This window comes from Melanerpes formicivorus, unplaced genomic scaffold (genome assembly GCF_026170545.1).
Source record: "Melanerpes formicivorus ecotype bairdi unplaced genomic scaffold, bMelFor1.0.p_v2 SCAF_58, whole genome shotgun sequence".
In the NCBI taxonomy this organism is placed as follows: domain Eukaryota; kingdom Metazoa; phylum Chordata; class Aves; order Piciformes; family Picidae; genus Melanerpes; species Melanerpes formicivorus.
In genome coordinates this window covers 962,907-984,698 of record NW_027142410.1, presented here as the reverse complement: position 1 = coordinate 984,698, position 21,792 = coordinate 962,907, and the positions used below count along the sequence as shown (strand labels likewise).

Below are 21,792 nucleotides of genomic sequence, written 5' to 3'. Positions count from 1 at the left end.
CTAGAGGGTTTCTGCTTCCTCACTCCTTGTGTTCTGGTCCAATTTGGGGGCATTTATTCAAGAATCCGTCCTTAAGCTGTGAGTCTGTGAGGACATGCGTGTGATACACATGGTGACTGAAAAGTTTGGAGCACTTCTTTCTGGGGATGAATGAGCTGATTTCAACACATTACCCAGTCAGGAAGCACCTGAACAGCCATGCTAGGCCTCCTACACCACAGAGAAGAGTTACTTGAATGCCATTTCACCTTCACTCTTCCCATTGCCACAGCTTGCTGATGCAGGATGGGAGATCTGTCCCCTAGCAATGGAGGGGATAACACTGCTCTTCAAATCCCAGGTCAGAGGATGGAGCAAACAGGTTCTCAAACCTGTGTGCAAACTAGGCAGCTGACTACTTCAACAATGGAGTAGTAGTAAGTGCCAGTAGCTTTTGCTGAACTTTTAGGTCTATCGCTTCACTCAATAATAACTCAATAATTAGAACTCAATAAGGGACTCAATAATTAGAAAGGGCTGAACAGCAGAGGAAGGTGAGGGTGTCCAGAAAATGCTTCCCTCCCTCCCGCTCTTCCTTTCTTCCTTTTTCCTGCTCCCTCATTTTTAGAACTCTTCCAGCACTGGAAATTCACCTCTTTATTACTGCACAGCTCTTCAGGCAGTTTCTAGAACATTCCTATACCACCCAGCAAGTCCAGTGGGATGTGACAACACACGATCAGAATAGGAGAAGCATGGAAAGAACATGAGCCAGAAAGGTACCTGCATGTTTATAAGCAATTCTGCTGTGTCCCCTGCGTGTCAGCAGTAAGCACTGCCACTGGTGTTATGGCTTGTAGATCAAAACCACATTGCTTAATTCAGTGACACAAGAGGCCAAGCGAATTTATTTGTCTTCAGTTCCATAAAGCCTTTCAGATTCACCAGTTCCTTTGATTTGTGCATGGTAATATTGCACTCCTCTGTGAGTTTTCCCACAGCAGTTTGCACTCCAACTGGCAGTGCATGTGGGATTTCTGTCCAATTTTCATATGGCTCTTCCTGCCTATCACTGTTGACACAGAGCCCTTCTCAGAAGAGCTGAAGCCAGATACCCTGCTGGGAAAAGTTCTCTTTAGTCTACAGCTTCCAGCAAAGCTTTGCTCTGTTACACCAGCCCAGAATCTGGCTTGTGCTGAGCTACAATGACTTTCTATCAGGGTTCTGTCTTTGCAGATAAAACCTCCTTTCTCCTTTTGATTCCCCTTCCCATGGCCTTTGGGAGTGTTGCTTATGACAGCTGGGTGAAGCACAACATGTGCATGAAGACAGAGGGGGGCTGCAGGCTTCCAACACTCCCAGTGTGGAGTCAAGCCTCTCTCAGTTGCTGCATTCTTGGCCAGGCTTGGCCAAGTCACAGTGCTTGCTTAAGTCACAGTGCTTGCCTGTGCCTCCTCTCACCTGCTTGTACCCATGAGCACTCCTGGAGCCCACAGGGCTACTCTGGTGATGTAAGCCTCCGTAGTGGTAACACCAGAAGAGGTGCTTAGAAGGAAACTGCCATAGAAAGGCAGTGTTAGTCTAATGGCCGTTGCTTTTTGTCACGAGACAACTAAAATCTGCAGAAGTAGCTACTTTCTGGAAGACGTCATGGCCATGAGCAAGTGCAGAAGCACACCATGCACCTGGCTTGATGGATATATATGGATCCACGGGGGAGAGAGAGCAGTGACAGCAAGCGTGTGTGAAGCTTTTAGCAAATGCCAGCACAGAGCCTCTCAGCCCAAGAGCCGTCGGGATCCTGGTGAGAGGTGTGTCATGATTCCCTGTGCCTGTGAGCTCCCAGGCTTCCCGCGAGCTCTCAGACGGATGGCTTGTCAGTATCTCCTCCCGGTCGCCTCATTGCGGGAGGCACTGGGGAGCGAATGACATTTCCATTCCAGTCGTGAAATCTTCTTGGCATTGCTCCAGCCCCCTAGGAATTTCTATCAGAAATGCAAATGGCTGGGGTGGGTGTGGGGAAAGATCAGAGTTTGGGAGGGAATTACGTGAGCTTGTGGAGCCTGGGTTTCTCCACCTCCCCGACAGGGATAAAGCAGTTTCCCGTGCTCCTACATGAAGCCAGGTTTGCAGAGTATTGCAGGATCTGCTGTTTAAGTGTTACACACTGATAGCTGTGGTGGAGCTGAAAGCTGCACTGTCGTGTAATGACACTGCTCCTTATGGTGCCTTTCAACCTAGATTCTCACCCTAACTCCTACAGAAAGGCAGCACCAGATTTTTCTTTAACATCTTTTGTCGGTGACTTTTTCCACACCGTGCCAGTAACTTTGGCAGCAGAGATCTCCTTTCTCAGACTTCTCCCTACTTTTCTACCGGTGGAAAAGAGGACAAGGCCAAAACTAATCTGCCTAGAGGGCACGGGCGTATCTCCTCACGTTGTCGGTACTCCGTTGCCGATGCTCCTCCGCAGATGAGGCACCGGGATGGGGGGGCTGGCATCCACGGTGCAGGAGTCCAGATGGTGAGGGGAGTACGGCCGAGCCACGGAGCCGGGGAGGACCGTCCAGGAAAGACGGGTCTGAGGATGCTGCGAGCACGAGGAGGTTCTATTCATCCCGAACATCCTTGGTTTGGGAAGGGGGGCGAGTCCTAGTGGTGGCCCTAAGCTCTGCTCCTCCAGGGAGCTGCAGGGTGTAGGGGGAGCGCCTGAGGCTGGCCTCCTGCTTCTGTGTGTAGGTAGGGAAATAACCGACCTGGTTTTCCATCCATGCCCGGTGCCCCGGCAGCTCCCGCAGATGTGGGTCACCCGCTCCCGGCGCTCTAAAAACCAGGCCGCCCGGTGGAGCAGACCCCGGTGGGGAGCTGCCTCCAGACACCGCCCTCAACCCGGTCCCGTCCCGCCCTTGCGAGGGGTCCGACCCCCGGGGCGCGGCACGGCGCGGCGCGGATAGGCGGCGGCGTTCGCTCCCCCCCCCTCCCCTCCCGTCCCGGAGCAGCAGAGCGGGGGTGGCGGGCGCGGTGATTCGGCGCTTCGGGGGCGGTGAGGGCCCGGTCATGCATATTCATGAGCGTGATGTCAGAGGGGGAGCACAGCACGCAGTGACCGCCCGAGAGCGCCATTTCCTGGAAGAGAAGGCGGTGGCTGAGGAGGGACGGACCGAGCGACGAACAGACCCGTGTGGAGGAGCCGCCGAGCGGCTGCGCGCCGGCAGGGGGAGACCGCCCGGCGGCGGCGCCCGAAGAGGACCTGACCGAGCCGCCCCGTCCCCTCCCGGCGGGACTGCCCTGCCGCTCGCCCCGGCTGGAGCCGCAGCCAGAAGTTTGAGTGTCCCCGACAGCTTCCCCGCGGGAGTCCCGTGGTGGGCACTAAGAAGCGGCTGCCTTAGCCGCTGCTGCCGCTGCTGCTTGCGCGGGCGGTGGGAGTCCCCCGCGGCGCCAGGAGCTGGAGGGGAGGATGGTGGTGCAGGAGCGATGGAGCTGAAGCGGAGCATGGCGATTCCGCGGCTCCTCTTGCTGGGACTGTGGGCTGCGGCGCTTCGGGACGTCGCCGCCGTGGCAGGTGAGAGAGGCTGGCAGCTCGCCGGCGGGCGGGGAGGGAGGGCTGCCGGTTGCTGCGGCTGAGGACCGGGGACGATGAGGCTGTGCTCTCCCGGGCTCCCAGGATGCGGCTGGACGGGACTGTAGGACACGGCTCCCGCCACCGGGCCGTGAGGAGGAGCTACCCCGCTAGCGGCGCCGGGCCCATTCCCTGCTGCCGGCCGCTCCGCCACGCCGCCTCTACAGGTGTCGGCAGCCCGCTGAGGGCGATCTCCGAGCACTGCGCCGCCCAGCCGACAGCGTTGGGTGCCCGGGGACCGGTCTCCGGGCAGGGGTCCGTCCGGTGTGGCGGCCGCGGGGCCATGGCAGCCACAAGTGGGGGTCGGGACTGACCCGCGCTCACGGCCGGTGGCGGAGGGCTCCTCCGCACCTGCGAGTCCAGCGGCTGGCCCACCGGCTACGTGGCGCTGGCAGTGCCGGGTGAGAAGCTGGGGCTGTGCGGGGAGCTCCGAGCCTCGCCCGCCCGCCTGGCAGTACGGAGTCGTAAGTGTCAGCTCAAATAATCCTCCGCGTTGTTTGCCGAGGTATTGCTCTGGTATTTGTCCAGCCCGGCTCAGCGCCGAGGAAAGCCGTGCGGGAACGCAGTCCTGAGCGGCTTGGGTTGGCTTTTCTCTCCCGAGCTCGTTTTCCGAAGTTTCAGCCTGGAGCCGGCAGGGAGAGGCGGCGTGTGAGAGCCGCTCGGCGCCCCCGCCGGCCTCCTGCCGGCTGCACCGGGACTTCGGACTCCGCGCCGCCCGGAGAGCGGTATGCGTGGGGTGACACGGGGCTGGAGGGACTGTGGCTCCGTCTGGGTCGCTGGATCGGGGAGTCAGAGGAGTGAAAAGCCTTTCCCTCGGCGGCCAGGAGCAGGCATCTTCCTCTCTCCACTGTCAAAATAATAAGCAGCCGTACATCTGTGCTTAGCAGTCAAAATATTCAGGGGTGACAAGTTCTGGAAACAAATTATCAGATAAGTCACCTATTTTGACAACTGGTGTATTTATTTCCTGCCAATCCTGTCAGCTGCGTGATGAATTTAATACCATTTTATTGCCTAGCTGTACATTCCAACTCCTGCAGCTCTCACAGGTAGGCTTGGAGGAGCCTACTTGGCTGAGATTATTTCTTGTGCTGGGAAGAATGTTATCAGATGAGAAATCATGAGTGGGAGAGTAGAAGGAGCAATAAGTGGAAATTAAAAGCCATATTGGCCTCATCTGTGCTGCTTCTTGGCACCTGCAGGAAGAGATGCTGCAGTTAATCCTAGTTTTTGGTGGTTTGCTTTGGTCAAAACCCTGTGAATTTATTAAAAATCCCAGATCTGTATTTCTTCATTTGATTTGATCTTGATGGAGGGATTATGCTTGGGTGATGTGGAGATGCGATTCAGGCAGCACACTTGTACTGTATCCTACTTTCCTACATTATTAGTTTCTAGGGGAGTTGAAACCCACGAAGGGTCTCAAACAACCCTTTGTGTGGTTTGTGGCTAACTTAGCCAAGCTGCCTGAGGAGAGCTGAGTAGTTTGCTTTTCCGTGAAGGCACCTGTAGTGGAAGTGTCTGTCGGTTTGTGTGTGTGTCCAGCAGCCTGGCGACATCAGTGCTCTTTAACAGAGAGCTGCTTTGAAGCTTTCATGTTTTATTCCAATATTGTGAGTGGTAAAGGGGAAGATGCTTTCTGGCATGCACTGGGACATGTCATTTGTGTTACAGAGGAGTTAAGTAATGCAAGGTTAGATCATCCTCACCCAAGGTGATTAAATCCTTCGCCTGGCAAACGAGCTGCAGGGACTGAACTGGAATGATCATCTTACCAGTTTTCCAGTGCTCTTTATGAATTTGCTAAATTAGTAGCAGCAGATAGAAAGGCAAAAGACTGAGGGTGGGAAGCCAGTGGTTAAACAGGCTGGGCATTTCATTAACGAATTAGATAAAGTCCTTTTGCCTACGTTCTGGCATTGGTCTTGGACCACAGGTGCTCTGCAAGGTACCAGCTGCCAGTGGCAGAATGTTGTCTGGTTCCACAGTGCAGGTTCCCTCTTGTTCCAGCTGTTAAAGGCTCACTGCCAGTCCCTCTGTGGTTGCTGTGCCCAGTGACGTGGTGCTCTCGTGGCTGTGGGAGGGTGGTGTTTCGGCAAGAAGGGAAGGGGCACATGAGAAATCTCTGTATTTGATCACTGGCAAGGCTATAAGAGTTTGAGATCAACAAGGCTGCTTACTTAGCAGCACTTTGGATTTCACAACTGGCATTTTCCTGCCTGGCTCTGTAGGCTAGTGAGGCATCCTGTGAGAAGCTGGTCAGCCAGTCAGCTGGGTGAAGCTGTAAAATACTGTGATATGTGATACGTGGTGGGGCAAGAATGATGCAGTAATTGTTTTTGGTTTGTTTTTTTTCCCCTGGAGGATGTGGAGGCCACTGCCAAGGTGTAATATCAAACTGGAGTAGACCTGTTCTGGTCTGTCATTCCTGAGCCACTGCATAGGAAATGGCCACTCTCCCTAACAAAGCTAGCTTTACATTTATGTTCCACCTTCCTGCTTTCCCACGGTCGCCTTTGATCCTCTGGTTCCTCCTTTATATGGCCTTCTTTCTTCAATGCACTTCTAGTTGCCTTCTGTGTTTTCTCATGGTAACACATTCCATGTATTCGCTTCTGCTGGAGGGAAACACTCCCCATCCACCCACACATCGCTGTGCTCCGGGCCAAATTCTGAATGCTTGTGTGTCAATGCAGACCTGAACAGCTCCACTGACTCTGGCCCTGCTGCTTTGGGGTTGCTGCTGTCTACTTCTGGGTGCAAGATGGTTCTTTGGCTGCACCAAGGGGTCAGGGAGGCTCGACTGAGCACACCCCCACATCACGCGACAGAAATAGCTGTTCTGTAAACAGTTCTGCTCCTCAGCGAGGCTTGCTGTGGAATAGGCTTCGCTTGCACGGGTTTTGCAAATTGCAGAGGAGCTTTCTGTAATGCAGAGGAACAGTGTACGCTGAGTAACGAGACATAATTGATTCTTTCTCCTATCCCAGCTCTTTACAAATGCATACAATGGAGTGAGCACGCTGAATTCTTAGCAGCACAGGAGCACTGTAGCTGAAATGCAAGCCTGGGGAAAAGAGGGAGGTGTGGTACCGTGTTGAGCAAATGCTCTTAACGCTGCTGGATCAGTGACACCACGAAGCTCCCAGCTTTCCTGTCTGCCTCTGCCTGGGCACTCTTCTGCAGAAGCTCACCCTGTTGTTAACATGAGTTGAAAAAAGTACTGTGTGCACTCTAAGCCACCGCTTTTCTCTAGCAATTGTGCTTTTAGTGCTTGCCTTTGACTATTGCTTAGCAGATCTAGTAGAGCAGTGCTGAGACTAACAGACCCCTCCGCAGCGTGTGCCGGTAGGATGTGTAATTCGAGACCACCAACCTAGAGTAATTTGCTGTACTCCAACCCCCCTTCTTCTGGGGGTGGGGAGGAGTAGTATTTTTTTTTTAGGTATGAAATTTACAGGACCTCCAATCAAATTAAAGGTGTCCCAGGGTCAACCCGTGAAACTAAATTGCAGCCTGGAGGGAATGGAAGATCCTGAGATGTTGTGGATCAAGGACGGAGCAGTGGTGCAAAGCGTAGACCAGGTGTACATTCCAGTAGATGAAGAACACTGGATCGGCTTCCTCAGGTACAACAGATGCAGAGAAGGAAGAACATTGCAGGAACTCTTGCACAGGTTTCAGCTGTCAGCTCTATCTGTGCAACTGCAGTTCCCTCGGTGGGGCAGGGTTCTTAGGTCTACAGTTTAGTGCGTGGCAAGGGCGTAGCTAAGAGCAGAACTGAAGCCACTGAGGGCTGAGATTTTGTGTGTTAGAACCATACTGGTTTCTTGATGACTCTGACAGGTGCTTTGCTAATGCTTGTGGTGCTTGAGATGAGACTTCAAGGTGAAAGGATGTTCTTGCCTTGTTTGTTCATCTTGTTCTGCCATGCAGCAGGAAGACGAAGGTCTGACTTGTAGAAATAGGCTTCCTCTCTCATACTCATTCTGTTTTCTTTCTCTCTTGAGCTGTCAGTCTGCCTAAAGAGTGAGGATTATTAATTGAATTGAGACTCCCAGGACTACATCCCCTTCCTTTCTTTGGGGACAGTCTGTCACCTGAATCACATTTACACTACATGGTATCAGCCCTGCCCTGCTCGTAGGTGCAAAAACTCTCTTCTGCAAAGCAGCTCTCTGTGCCTTTACTTCAGCAGAAGAGGGATGTCAGCTAGTCCTGGGAGTATGAAGTTAAACAACACCCAAGGTTCTGCCCTGGCTTTTTCCGTGCATAAAGAGAGCTTGTACAAGCAAATATCCCATCGCTGTGAGGGCTCCAAACTGCTGATTGACTGAGAAATCACTCTTCCCTGGGTTGCAGCTTCATCTCCTGTTAAGTTTCGTGGACTGACACTGCATAGTCTTCAATTCTAGTCACTAACAGTCTGTGCTAAAGCTTGTCTGTGAGAAACATTTTGAAAGGAAAAAACATCTGTGCCCAGTAGAACTATTGCATAACACTATATTGTGGGAACAGTTTGTCTGGAAACTATACCCTTTACTTCCCACCCCCAGTTCCACTCATTAACTCTTTGCCCTTCACAGCCTCTTAGCCTGATCTCCTTTTTCACCTATTGCTTTCCTCCACTGAGAACTTTCTGCAGCAGCAGAGCTAAGTTAGGGTGCAAAATCTAGATGTGTCTGTATCTTTCTCCTTTTTCCTTTCTTCTGAAGTGATCATTTCTGCACCCACTATGTGACCCTCTGCTGCGATCGCTGTGTTTCAGAACATGTGGCTGGATGGGCGAGACCGCTGATGCCATTGGAAGGTACAGCTCTGAAAATCAGGCTGTAGTGGGTCCATTTTGTGGATTTCAGCAAACACCTCTCCCTTTTCTGTCTTCCTTCCTGAGATGTTCTTCCCCTTTCCCAAGGCAGACTGTTAGCATTAGGAAGGTGAGCATCAGCTCTGCTGAGGATGCCTGCATGGTGGCAGATGCATGGCTGTGCATCCTGCGGGGGGCTATCAACATTTGTTCATTGACAGGCACCTGAAGTCACACTGGGTGCCTTTAGTAGCTTAGAGCTTGTTGCTTTGGGACCAAATTCTGCCCTTGCTCACCATGCTAGCCTGATGTTGTGAATGGCAGCAAGGGTACCACAGATTTCCAGCAGTGGAGCGAGGAGCAGAATTTCTCCCCTGAACTGAAGTCTGCAACTTGAGCACTGCTCAGCTCGTGTGGTTGCCTTCCCTCTGCTTGGATGCCTTTTCTCAGAAGGGGAGCTGTTGCTGTGCAAGAGAGACACAGAGGAGTTCATAGGGTGAAGTCTTGTGCTGAAGTAGGCTAGCATGACCCCTTGAAATCACAAATTGAGAAGCCCAAGGAATTTTGCAGTGTGAGGTGCTCTTGGGGTAAGAATAACACTGGGTGCAGTTGAGGTGAGGAGGGACCTTTTCTAACCCATCTGTTCCTCTGAGAGGCTGTTGCTGGTCCTGTCACCTAACAGGCAAAACAGTTGAGCTTGTTGGGGATTTGTGATTTGGAATTTTCTGATAGCTTAGACAGTGTAGGCCAAGCTAGTGCTCTTGGAAGGCTAACTGGAGTCACAGTTCAGGACTGGGATGACCAACCCCTTCTCCTCAGAGAGCACAAATGACAGGCTTTCTGCGAGGATGTTTTGGAGAAAGACTGTCTGCTCTGCTGAGGATTCCCTCCACCCACTTCAGAGAGGAGCCTCCCAAATCCACTGTTTTGCCACATGCTTTGTGCTGGCAGGCTGTTGTGCTCCTCCCCGGAGCTGGCTGCGTCTCAGTGGGTGTTGTCTGTGCATTTGGTTTGCCAAACACTTGAAGGGTCCTTTGGGGCAAAAACATGCTTTATCCACGTAAAATATCGATGTGGCTTTTGACTTTTTTCAGCTTGAAATCCGTCGAGCGGACAGATTCTGGGAAGTACTGGTGCGAGGTTGAGAACGGGGGGAAGAAGGAAGAATCACAGCAAGTGTGGCTCATAGTGGAAGGTAAGGAGGAGTAGTAGTGCTGGTTTCCTTTCAGGGCTGACCCACCAATATGCTTTAGGTGGAAGTGGTGAGAGCAGATTGCTCCAGTGACAGGCTTCTTGGCTCTGAACTGTTGCTGCTAACTGCAGTGAGATTGCTACAGAGCAGGAGTAAGAAATAGGAGTTCATTGCCTTCTGGCTTTGTTTTGACACGTTAGAAAACAAGGTCTTTTGGTGCACCCACTTTGTTTCAGACCCTCAACTCATTGGTGCTTCCATAGAATCAATAAGGTAGGAGAAGACCTCAAAGATCATCAAGTCCAACTTGTCACCACAGACCTCATGACTACTAAACCATGGCACCAAGTGCCACATCCAGTCCCCTCTTGAACATATCTAGGGATGGTGACTCCACCACCTCCCTGGGCAGCACATTCCAACAGCTAACTCTCTCAGTGAAGAGCTTTCTCCTCACCTCATGGCTAAACTTCCCCTGGCACAGCTTGAGACTGTGTCCTCTTGTTTTGGTGCTGACTGCCTGGGAGAAGAGACCAACCCCCTCCTGGCTGCAACCTCCCTTCAGGCAGTTGTAGAGAGCAAGAAGGTCTCCCCTAAGCCTCCTCTTCTCCAGGCTAAACAATCCCAGCTCTCTCCTTGTAGGGCTTGTGCTCAAAGCCTCTCACCAGCCTTCCCCTGGACATCTCTAAATAATTCATAGAATGATAAGATAGTTCAGGCTGAAAGGGATCCATGGGGATCACCTGACCCAAGCCACTTCTCAAGGCAAGAGCACAGCCTAATTCTGTGTATCAGCCAAGCAGGTCTTTGACAGCAGGGTGCAGTTTTAGCCAAATTCTGAGGAGTGCTATACATCAGCACTTCATAGCTGTGACTGTTCCATGTGGCACTGTTTTTTTCCAGTCTTGTCTGATAAAGAATCATTTCTACATGGTTGCCCAGAAGTTGCCCAAGGCAGTGTGGATTGGTGGCATCTCGCTGACTCTGCTTTCATTTCTCTTCAGCCATGATTGCATTAGATCCTCAGAAGCTAGTACTCATAGCGTGGCTTAATGTTTGTTGAGGAAGTTGATGGGAATGGTGCATTTGCAGCAAGAAGGGGCTTTTTGCATGTAATTGGTTTTGGGGCAAGAGCTGAATCAACAGTTTTCAAGAGGGGAAGCAGGGAGGCTGTCATGGGAGTTGGTGTGGTCTGAAAGTTTTACAGCAAAGGGCTCGCTCAGAAACATTCATAGCATCTCTCACAGGAAGAGGAGTCCTTATCTGCTACCTTCCATAAATCCCAGACTTTTGTCCACCATCAGTTTTTAGTGTGGTTTCAACTGGAGCAAGTTGTTTACAGCTCAAAACACTGTGTGGAGTTTCCATTTCTGTTTCAGTTACCACAGCCCACTCCAGAGGTGGCTGCATTTACATGGTGCATTAGGAGTGGTTGGGTAGCTCAGTGTGCCAAGCCATCTGAAAAACCAGGGAGCCTGTCTGGATAGCACACGCAAAAAAAAAAGAGAATCAGTCACAAAAAGTGGCTGTAGCTGGACAAGGGGGAGTGTTGATAAGGAGAGCCGAAGCTTACAGTGGGAGCATAAGCTAAAAAATGCAGTTAGTTGCACAGGAAGCACATCAGAGGCCAGCTGAACTTGAACTGAGCATGCAGTCATCTGATAGGGGAGTTTCTGGAAAAAAATTAAAAACAACAAGTAGTGATAAGTGATGGAATCTTAAAAATGTGTCAGCACAAGAAGATGACAGGGAATGTGGAAGCTGATGATGAGTCCCACCATCACAGTGATCTCTGCCTCCATTTCTGAGCTGCTGGTATACCAGCTTTGTCTAGAAGTGGTTGCTGTATTGCTAACTGTTCACAGAATGTTAGGGGTTGGAACAGACCTTGAAAGCTCATCCAGTGCAACCCCCCTGCCAGAGCAGGCTCACCTAGAGCAGATCACACAGGAAAGCATCCAGGTGGGTGTTGAGTATCTCCAGAGAGGGAGACTCCACAACCCCCTTGGGCAGCATGTTCCAGGGTTCTGTCACCCTCACAGTGAAAAATATTTTCCTCATGTTTCCATGGAACTTCCTATGCCTCAACTTCCACCCATTGCCCCTTTTCCTGTCTTTGGGCATCACCAAGAGCCTGGCTCCATTCTCTTGGCACTCACCCTTTACATATTCATAAACATTAATGAGGTCACCCCTTAGTCTCCTCTCCTCCAAGCTAAAGAGCCCCAGCTCCCTCAGTCTCTCCTCATAAGGCAGATGTTCTACTCCCTTAATCATTGTTGTGGCTCTGCACTGGACTCTCTCAAGCAGTTCCCTGTCTGTCTTGAACTGAGGGGCCCAGAACTGGACACAATATTCCAGATGTGGCCTCACCAGGGCAGAGTAGATGGGGAGGAATACCCCTCTTGACCTACTAAGCACAGCCCTTCTAATCCACCCCAGAATGGCATTGGCCTTCTTTGCTGCAAGAGCACACTGCTGGCTCGCTGTCAGCCTTCCATACACCAGGACCACTGTTGTCAGCACCTACTGAAGGCCAGAGAAAAGATCCTCTCAGCTGAAGGGGACATCTTTCAGTGTGCCACACAAAACAAGTGTGGACTGCTGGTGATCTAACTTAAAGTGAGTTTGAATGGATTTCTGTGCTGTCTGATACCTGCCTTGAAGTCCACTTAGTTAGCCTGTGCCGGGCAGAATTTGTAGTGATGGTATTTGAACTGACTTTGGGATACAACTAAAACATTTAACCCACTGAAACGCTCCTCAGAATTCACAGAAACAAAATGATTTTGAAACTGCTTTCTGGAAACTCAACTCTGGCCTTACTGAGAGCACGATAGAGTTTGATGCCTGGGGAGATAATCTAAGAGGCACACTGCAGAGTCTGACTGTCTTGAACACGTGGACTGTGTGAGAACTTTCCCTCTGAAAATGCACCTCTGACTGTGAGGCCGTTCCCAGGGCTGCTATACCCTGTTGTGGTCACAGTCAGGGCCCCAGCCACACCTGTATGGACAAGTCCTCCTGAATTAACACTTCCTACAAACTGAGCTGTACCAAAACAATTTAAAAAAAGGGTTGGATGTCAGGTTGGAAGAAGGAATAGACCTGCTCATTGTCTTGCTTTGCCACTGATTTCCTGGCTGTCCAGCGCATCTGTGAAAGGTGAGTGCTGGCATTCCTCTCTTGTACCAGGAACTGGGCGGCTGAAAGCGTTGCAGCCAGTGAGGTACCCTGATAATACACGTACGAGTGCTTTTGCAAGCTCCTCAGCTGGATGAGTCAGCTGCACTCCCTGAACTAGGAGAGTTCTTAATTGGGATCTTGTCTGATCTGTTTAGCTGCTCCTAAAGTGAGAAAACCTGCCAAGCTGGGCAGGATCTTCCCAAAAGGTTACCTTCGAAGCCACGGCAAAGGGAGAGGAGGCAGGAATCCTGCTTGCTGCTAGAACCAAACAACGGTGTTTTGCCTTCTAATCTTCCTTGGAGAAGGAGGGAAAGTAGGCAGAGGTGTCACAGCTGTTACCTGGAAAATTTATTCACTTTTATTGTTTATGTATGACTGCAATAAAAAAAAAATGAAGTAAAACATGTAAGCAAAAACCCAGCAGTGAGTCATAATGGTGGCTATACCTGCCCTGAGCATTAACCTTTGCATAGTTAGGCACCATCATTCCTGAAGTGACCTATTTTTAGTCCTGCTTTAGTTTGTTCATTTACTTAACTGCTCTAAAGGGAGTGGTAAGGAGGTGAGTAAGGCACAAAGAAGCTGCCACCTGAAAGACACAAACAGTGACTCAGTGCTCAGTGAAAAATGGGGGACATCGTGTTCAGCTGGAGTACAGGGAATGTGTTAGGCTTCTAAATCCCCTTTTAGGCACCTATGTTAATTGCCTGCTCTTGGAAGGGTTTCAGCATCTGCCACTCCAAATGGAGCTCCTTGAGCCTGTCATATTTGGCCAGGGACAGACAGTGTGATTTAAGAGTATGAATGCACAATGTTGTTGGTTTCTGTTTGTGTGAGGTGACAGATCTGCAATTTCCAAAACATGCTTCTTCCATCTGAGAATATCTCATTTTGGTGTAGATATGGTCAGTAGCAGCCTTGCTTGCTGCCCAAAGCCTTGAGTACAAAAGGGAATTCAGTGTTTCTTGGTGCCTTCAGCTCCTCCACCAGAAGTGCATAGTGGCTGTCCTGCAGGGTCAGGCTAGTGCTGATGGCTGGTGAATTTGTGTTAGTGTTTTGGTCTGCTGAAACCACAAGAGTTCTGCCATTGCCTGTAGAAGGAACCACATCCCTTGATGCATTGTGTTACACTCAGCTATTACCACTTAGAGATGACCTGAGGTCATTATCATTGCATCTGTGTTTTGCTCCCTATGGGCCTGATCTAAGGCCTCTTGTACCAAACAGGAGTCTTTCCATGGTGGGGAATTGATAGTTATAGAGACTTCTGTCTACAGGTAGCCTTCAGCTCTGAAACAAATTACCTCCAACTGCATAGCAGCCTGGTTCTTGTGGTGTTGGAGCGTGCTGGAAGGCAGCTCCAGCCAATTAAGCTGTGGAGAGAGCATTGTAAATGATCCCCCTCTCTCACCAAGAGGATTCTTTCCTCATTCATGGGTTTGTTACAGCTGCTGTTTCAACACATTCACAAGCTTAGTTTTTAATGCATGGTAAGAAGTATCTGCAACTGGATTAGGTATATTTTGAAAGTGGTGGCTGTTGCTGCTGAAGTTATTGACTGTTGCCAGTTTGAAGTTGTCTCTCCAGCTGAAAGATGGAGCAAATGCTGCCAATAAAAGCTACTCCATAGGGGAGCCTTGAAGGCTTTTCAAAGGCATCTTGGGAAGGAAGCATTCTTTTCTGTCTTATTCTAGCAGGAGTATGAACACATTCGTGCTCTGAGGTGATCCAGCGTATCTGACCCTTGGTTGTTGTGAAGGGCTTGGACCAGGCATAAGGGCAGGGCAGATGGGTGTCCAGCGTCGGGCACTGGTACTACTGGAAGTAAGAGACAGAAGGAGTCTCTCCAGTTATTATCACTTGTCTGTTGCTTTTCTAGGTGTGCCCTACTTTACTGTGGAACCTGAGGATGTGTCTGTGTCCCCTAATTCCCCATTTCATATGACCTGTGCTGCTGTTGGTCCCCCTGAACCAGTGACAATTGTCTGGTGGATGGGAGACGCTAGAGTGGGGCATCCAGACATCTCTCCCTCCATCTTAAATGTGTCAGGTAAGGCTGCTGCCAATGCAAGGGGATCACTTTGAGCATCAGAAGATGAGGGGAGCTCTCTTCTGATAGTGTCTAGCGACATGGGGTAGCCACACAGTGAGAATGATCTTTGTACATTGAGGGTTGAAAGGTCACAATCACAAAGCCAGATCATCTCAAGGGGCCATTGTTGGTCTTTGTATTTCTGCTGGCTTGAGGCACACAGGATCTTGCAGAGCTTCAGTGGGTCTGGCACTTCAGTAAAGATGATACTGGAGAGATGACACATTGGGTGCCTCGCTTGTTCCAGCCTGGGGAGGGCATTCGAGGTTAAGTGCCTCTGGTGACATTTGGCTTGGCAATCCCCAGGTATTAGTAGGTGCCACATCTTCTTTCTGTCCTCAGCCATATCACGCACTGCTCTGCTTTCTCCTCTTCCTTCCTCTCTCTGCTCTGATGGATGCTTTTATTGCTAAAACCTGACCACCTCATGTAATTGTTTGACACTTTCAGAGCGGTTGTATCGGTGCTGAAGTGGGCTGGCTGGTACCCTCAGAGACCAAGGTTTGCCCCAGAGCAGGCACTTAGGTGCACGGTGGTAAGAGTGCTCTCCCCAGATGCTTGAGCTGAAGAACTTGAGTCAGTAGGTGTTGAGGCCTTTCTTGAGCCCGCTTTTCAGGAAAGCATGATGTATCTCTACCAGAACCTGACTGCAGCTATTCTTGTAATTACCTCTTAAAGGTAACTTTTACCCTAGTTAGTTGTCCAACAGCTTTGTGTCACTTGTTCTCTTTGCTGCTGTTTTATTATTCTCAGCAGTCCTGAGCTATAGTTGAGCTAGCTATTTGGAAAGAAAAGGCTTTACAACAAAGGGGCACCTCTGGGGCCTCCTCATCAGTGTTAATACAGTTACACCCAGGGGGAGTTTCTTCCTGTACATCTTTGGCCATCTTTTGACAGCCAATCCTATTAAGCCTTCCCTTAGAACCTAATTTGTATGCAAATCAAAACCTGGTTCATGATTTGCAATGGTTTTTATCATTCCTCCCTTTCTTACGTAGCCACTTGATGCTGTTCCAAGTTAGAAATGAAAACTGCTCCCTTAAGATATCATATGCCTGTTGCAATGGAAACTGAAAAGACTGATAGTTGAGAGGGGAAAGGCAATAAAAAAAGTAATTCTCCCTTCCTCCACTGAACTCATCTCATGGTGCTTTGCAAAAGTTCTGTCATTGTGAGTCAGAGACATGGAGGCCTGAAGAAGGGTACCTGCCTCTAGTGATTCTCCAGATGAATTGCTATTGCATATGTTCATCACCAGCACCTTTCTTTCCCCCTTTCTGTGTTCTTTTAGATGTCTCTTGGGCAGATCTTGTCTTTGCAACACTAAGAAATTTATCTGGACATGGAGATTGCTAAAGCATGTCAAAAAAGAAAGTAAGGAGACAAGTATTGCTAGCTAAGAAAGCTTCAGATTCTGGAGAAAATAAAGCATGGGCTAGAAAGCAAACAGGTTCAGCAAAAGGTAACAGGATCATTGTATTTGGAATGTGGTGCTGGCAGTGGTGCTAGAGAGCAAGGAGACCTTGGTTTGTGGTGTGGTGTTTTCCTCAGGGCAGGGCTGTGTTTTGTTCTGTCTTTGGGACATTCCTACTATGTCAGGTGCTACTTGGCTCCCTGGCTTTCAGCCTGCTGGCAGCATTTTTGTCTGCTTCACTGGGGTGACAGGAGGAAGCTAGAATACTTTGTGCTTTCATTTTTTTTCAGTTGCTCCTCTTCCATTATACCTTCTTTGAATGTCATTAATCCAGGTCTTGGGAGATGAAGGAAAGGGCAACGACAGACATGCAGCTCTGAAATCCTTTTCCCTCCTAAACTGTATACTCAGTGTGTCAGTCCTTAACTTTTTTTTCTCAGAGCTGTATGAGGCAGCTTAGGGCCAGGTCAAGTGACAACATGCTGGATGTGCTCTTCTAGGCAGCTTTGCAGAGCTGTCTCAATTCTGATTAATTAGCAATGCCTCTATGCATCTTGAAGCAGCCATACATCAGCAAGATACTGGCTCCAAAGACGCTCACCAGAACGTGAGAAGTGGACCTGCACTCAGAGCTGCTGTTCTACCTTCTTTTCCTTCTTCTTTTTTCAGTGCTTGCTGAATCTCCCCTGGAAGCTTTTCTACATTCCCGCACTCTCTCTCCATTAAAAATGTGTTTACCACATTAATTGCATTGAAATCCACGTGCCTTTGATTGGCACCCAGCTCAGCCCTCCAATTGCCTGTACAGCTTGAGCTGGATGTCAGAGATACCTGAAATGCTGCTGAAGGTTGAAGCTGGATTATATAGCTGTTTTGTGTTTCCTTCCCTTTTCTTGGCTGATCTCCAGGTATTAATCAAAGCACAGTTTTCTCCTGCGAAGCTCACAACATAAAGGGATTGTCTTCATCTCGGACAGCCACTGTTCAAATTAAAGGTGAGAGAGTACAAAATAATGGGCAGGGGACTTGGGTTTGCTCTGTGGGGAGGGAAAGTAGGGCTCCTTAACGCAAAGGATTGTCTCAAAGCTGCCAGCAGCCAGCACCGGTTGGAGCTTTCGGCAGCCAAAACAGCACTTTGTGCAGTTCCCGCTTGCTATGCAGGGCTGTCTCCCAGGCTGTGGAAGATAAACCACATCTGATTCAGGAGTGGAAATGTGATGTCAAATAGCAGCTTTTCCTCGAAATGGAGAGAGTCAGAGCAGCTCAATTGTTTGTGAGAGATGAAGCTGGATATAAATCTATAGCTGGGGAAATCTTTCCTTCTTGGAGATAGATGGGTCTTGCTAGAGCTGAAGAGACCATTACTTCTGTTTGCTTCTACTGGCATCACATTAAGTGCCAAAAAGACAAGGGAGGTGATCATCAGTGGCTCATCCACACTGTGTTAATGGATTTACTCTTACTTTTAATCCTTTGCTCTTTAAAAACCTACTTCAAAGTAATTAATTGCCAGCCTGTGCGTGACCAGTTGCCGTTTCAGCGCCCCTAAGTTGGTATCGCGTTTCTTCTGCTCCTCCAGATGAGTGAAATGATGGGGATAATCAGAGCAATCAGCTCTTTCCCTCCTCTTCATGTCGAGATGCTTCTGCATTTGAATTTTTAGTCATGCTTTAATGTGCATTAAACGACATGATTATCAGTTCCAGGAGAGGCATGTCACCAAAAATCATTTGTTCCAAGCGGTAGCTTAGCGCTCAGCGCAAATAAGAGTAAGCATTCACGTCTGTGTCAGAACTCAGAGTTGTATTAACTAATGTTCATTAAAGGCTGGCTTGCATTCCAGCTGTAGTTCAGCTGCTCTTAGAGTGTATTTTTTTTTTTCTTCAGGACATTGTGGTTGCTGCTATGCCAAGAATGCAGTGTGCTGGGCTAGTAAGATTTATAACTTAATTTAAGAGTGTTTGGAGTTGTTGCCTTAAAGGCTTGTCTGCACCAAGGGGATTAGATATTGTGGAATATGTCTTCCACAGATATTTTTATTCTGGGGTAGAATTTAGTTCACAAAGCTGTTAACACTTTACAGCTTGATGAGAATTTCTCTCTTTTTTTAATGTGCAGCACCACTTAGCATAAACAAGCTTTTTTCCTGTCCTTTTTTTTTTTCCCCCTCTAAATGTTAACACAGATACTTTTTAAAAACCATTAATGGGATAATGGAGTAAAAGCCTCAGAATTTGTGCATTTCCCAGCAATTACATCTAGGCATCAGTCATCAGCTAATGAATCCACACAACCTGTCTAGGAAGGACACCTCACCATCACACATGTGCGCACATGTTTTGTAGAGCTCAGGAACAGAATAGAATAAACCAGGTTGGAAGAGGCCTTTGAGATCATCACATCCAGCCCATCATCCAACTCCACCTCATCAACTAAACCATGCAACCAAGCACCCTGTCATGTTTCCTCCTGAACACCTCCAGTGATGGTGACTCCACCACCTCCCTGGGCAGCACATTCCAATGGGCAATCACTCTCTCTGTGTAGAATTTCTTCCTACCCTCCAGCCTAAACCTCCCCTGACACAGCTTGAGACTGTGTCCTCTTGTTCTGGTGCTGGTTGGCTGGGAGAAGAGACCAACCTCTGTCTGTCCAGGACCTCCCTTCAGGTAGTTGTAGAGAGCAATAAGGTCTCCCCTGAGTCTCCTCATCTCCAGGCTAAGCAGCCCCAGCTCCCTCATCCTCTCCTCATAGGGCTTGTGTTCCAAGCCCCTCACCAACTTTGTTGCCCTTCTCTGGACACATTCCAGCAAGTCAACCTCCTTTCTAAACTGAGGGGCCCAGAACTGGACACAGGACTCGAGGTGTGGCCTAACCAGTGCAGTGTACAGGGGCACAATGACCTCCCTGCTCCTGCTGGCCACGCTGTTCCTGATACAGGCCAAGCTCAAGTTTGACAAATGCATGTGACATACCCTGGGGATGAACCCCACGTTTTAAATAGCAAGTCCAGTGCTGAAGTCATGAAAGTTTTAACCATAATACTTCAAAGATACATCTGGAAGAGTAGTTATAAACTTAGGGAAGTGATAAGGCTGTTGTAAGGAGCAAAATGTTGAGGGTCTGCTACAGCCCCTGTTAAAATTAAAGCTCCTTACATGGACAACCTCCTGTAGGAGGCCCAGAAGATGTTTTAGTCCTTGATCCTATGAATGTGTACAGTTCAGTAAAATTACTCTGGGGAGTAGTAGTCTGTACATGCATGATCAGGGCCTCCCCCCTCTTACACAGACCCATCTTGCTCAGGAGGACTCACGTCTTTCTACAATTTATTAAACAATTAGTTTCTCCTGTCTTTCCAGAGGCAAATATTTTTGCTAGGACATTTACAAACTGTTGACATTTCTTCCTATTTGCTGCCGTTGTTGTTCATTATCTATTCTCTGTAGTGCTCACAATGTGCTGGGTGTACTCCAGGCAGAAAATTACTGTTGTTGTAGCCCAGGGTCCCTGGCCCTGTACAAACCCGCATTGTTCCAGCCACTCTAGAAGCACAGAGGAAGTTAAGTCTCATTATGTTAACACTCAAGGTCCTGTTTTCAGGCTGGCTTTGCTCTCCTTCATGTGTGTGGCTAAGAATTTAAGGGCTGTATCCCGTGTTTCCAAGCAAGCAGGAAACAGCCACCCAGAGTTATTTCCCAAAGGATGGTGGGGAAACACATCTGTCCCTTCTACAGATTGCAGGCTGCAAGCAAGCTGGCTCTTCTCAGTAGCTGTCTCCGTGACAGAGTGGATATGTTAGCAGTTGATTATTTATTCTCAGTGGTGGGATAGCCAGTCCCTCCTTCAGGCCTGCCATCCAGTGTTGAAAATTACACATTGCTAAACCCAAAATTTATGAGTGTGTTTACAAGACTTGAGTATAGGCAGTGTATCTGTGTTAGCTAAGTAACCACTGAAAGCACTCATGTCTCTCTCCCCAGAGAGAGCTTACAAACCTGAATGGCCAACATCAGAAGGAAGAGAAACCAAGACACAGCACAGTCTGTCAACTCACAAAGACCTTTCACTGAAAGGCAAAGAACTCACTGCCCATCTTCTACCCCAGATTTGTGTTCTGCTGCCCCACCTCCCACCCACACTCCCTGTTCTTATCGAGGTGGCAGCCCCATGCCTTGGGTCCTGGTAACTAGTTAACCAGACAACAAAAGCTTTATAGGGGTAACCTGTGACACTATCTGTTCCTGCCTCATCCTCTCTCTGTTGAGACCTGGGGAGGGGAGGGCTTTGGTCTATGCGTTTCTCCTGCAAGATGGCCCTGTGGAGATGCTGAAGGCAATACTGTGGGTGTCCTCGGGGCACTGAGAGAGAGAAAGGAGCTCTCTGGCAAAGTAGAAGATGCAGCTGGAGTAACCCTGGGTTGCAGTTATTTTTCCACTGCTGCTTTTTGCTGTATGCAGCTCAGGAGAGGTGGAAAATTCAGTCTGTAGGCAGAGCCTTATCCTGAGGACCAGTGAGTATTCAAGAGTGTACTCCTAAGGGTACAATTTCTTGAGATGCTGCAGGAAAAGTATTATTCATATCGTGTATTTAGTACTTTTTAACATGAGGAGAAGGTCAAGGGAAAGGTTAGTATTCATGAAGCTGGCAATTTTTCAGGAGTGAAGTCCCTAAATAAAAACAGGGGCTCAGAAGTGAAAGAGAGTGTATGGGTTGTATTTGTAACAGTGGGAAGTGACCACCTGGAATTGCTGTGGGAGGAAAAAGAGAAGGTAAAGGGAAGCACTGAGAATCTTAAAAGGAAGCCAAAGAGCTTAGGTTACTGTGCCAACATACTCAAGGCCCCTGCAGTGGTGGAGGTGTCTGGTCAGAGCAATAGAGGGGCAGCACTTTGATGCTGGTAGGAAGCACAAACACCTGATTCAATGGCCTGTCTGGGAGTCCGGATGTTGTTCTTGGCTCTGCTCTTAATTTGTGTTGTGCTTTCTGGGTTTATTCATCCCAGGCCTGAAGGAGGCCGGGTCTGGAGTCCAGTCTGTGTCCCAGGACGTTTCAGGAGCGGTTGAAATGGACACCTGAAGGCAGAGCTTTCACCACACGAAGGGAGCAATCTGCTGCAAATCCAGCTGCAGGCTATTGGGGCCACCGCAGCAAACCACCTTTGATACTGGCAGAACTGGTTTCGGGGGCTGGACTGAGAACCAGAGGAGGGATTTGAAAGCTCCGATTTGCTTTACAATGGAGGTCCACAGTCAATTGTGTGTGCAAGGCTGGGCCTTGCATTGCAGGGGAGGGGGGCTGAATAGCGAAGGTGTAAACATCACACAGTTGTGTTGCTAACAAAGGGATAGCTGCTGCCTGTACGCATCGAGGAAGTAGGCTGGAGTGTTAAAGCATGGATGCCAAAACTTTGTTTGCTGTTAAAATAATAGTTTCATTCATGACAACCAGAGACACTCGCTAAAGATATGGTGTTGTACCGTTTCTGTTAGTGATTTCAGTG

The 21,792-nt window shown here is 49.1% G+C and overlaps 1 protein-coding gene across 1 annotated transcript in view; it reads left to right on the top strand.

Annotated features, from left to right (window-relative positions):
* Nucleotides 1-3,106: 3,106 nt before the first annotated feature.
* Nucleotides 3,107-21,792, top strand: part of TYRO3 (TYRO3 protein tyrosine kinase) — a 47,974-nt gene continuing 29,288 nt past the window's right edge. Inside the window, exons 1-5 of the mRNA XM_068161416.1 lie at nt 3,107-3,541; nt 7,044-7,227; nt 9,500-9,600; nt 14,663-14,833; nt 17,198-17,284. Coding sequence (XP_068017517.1) covers nt 3,454-3,541; nt 7,044-7,227; nt 9,500-9,600; nt 14,663-14,833; nt 17,198-17,284 — 631 coding nt within the window. The 5' untranslated portion in view covers nt 3,107-3,453. The remainder of the gene's footprint in view (nt 3,542-7,043; nt 7,228-9,499; nt 9,601-14,662; nt 14,834-17,197; nt 17,285-21,792) is intronic.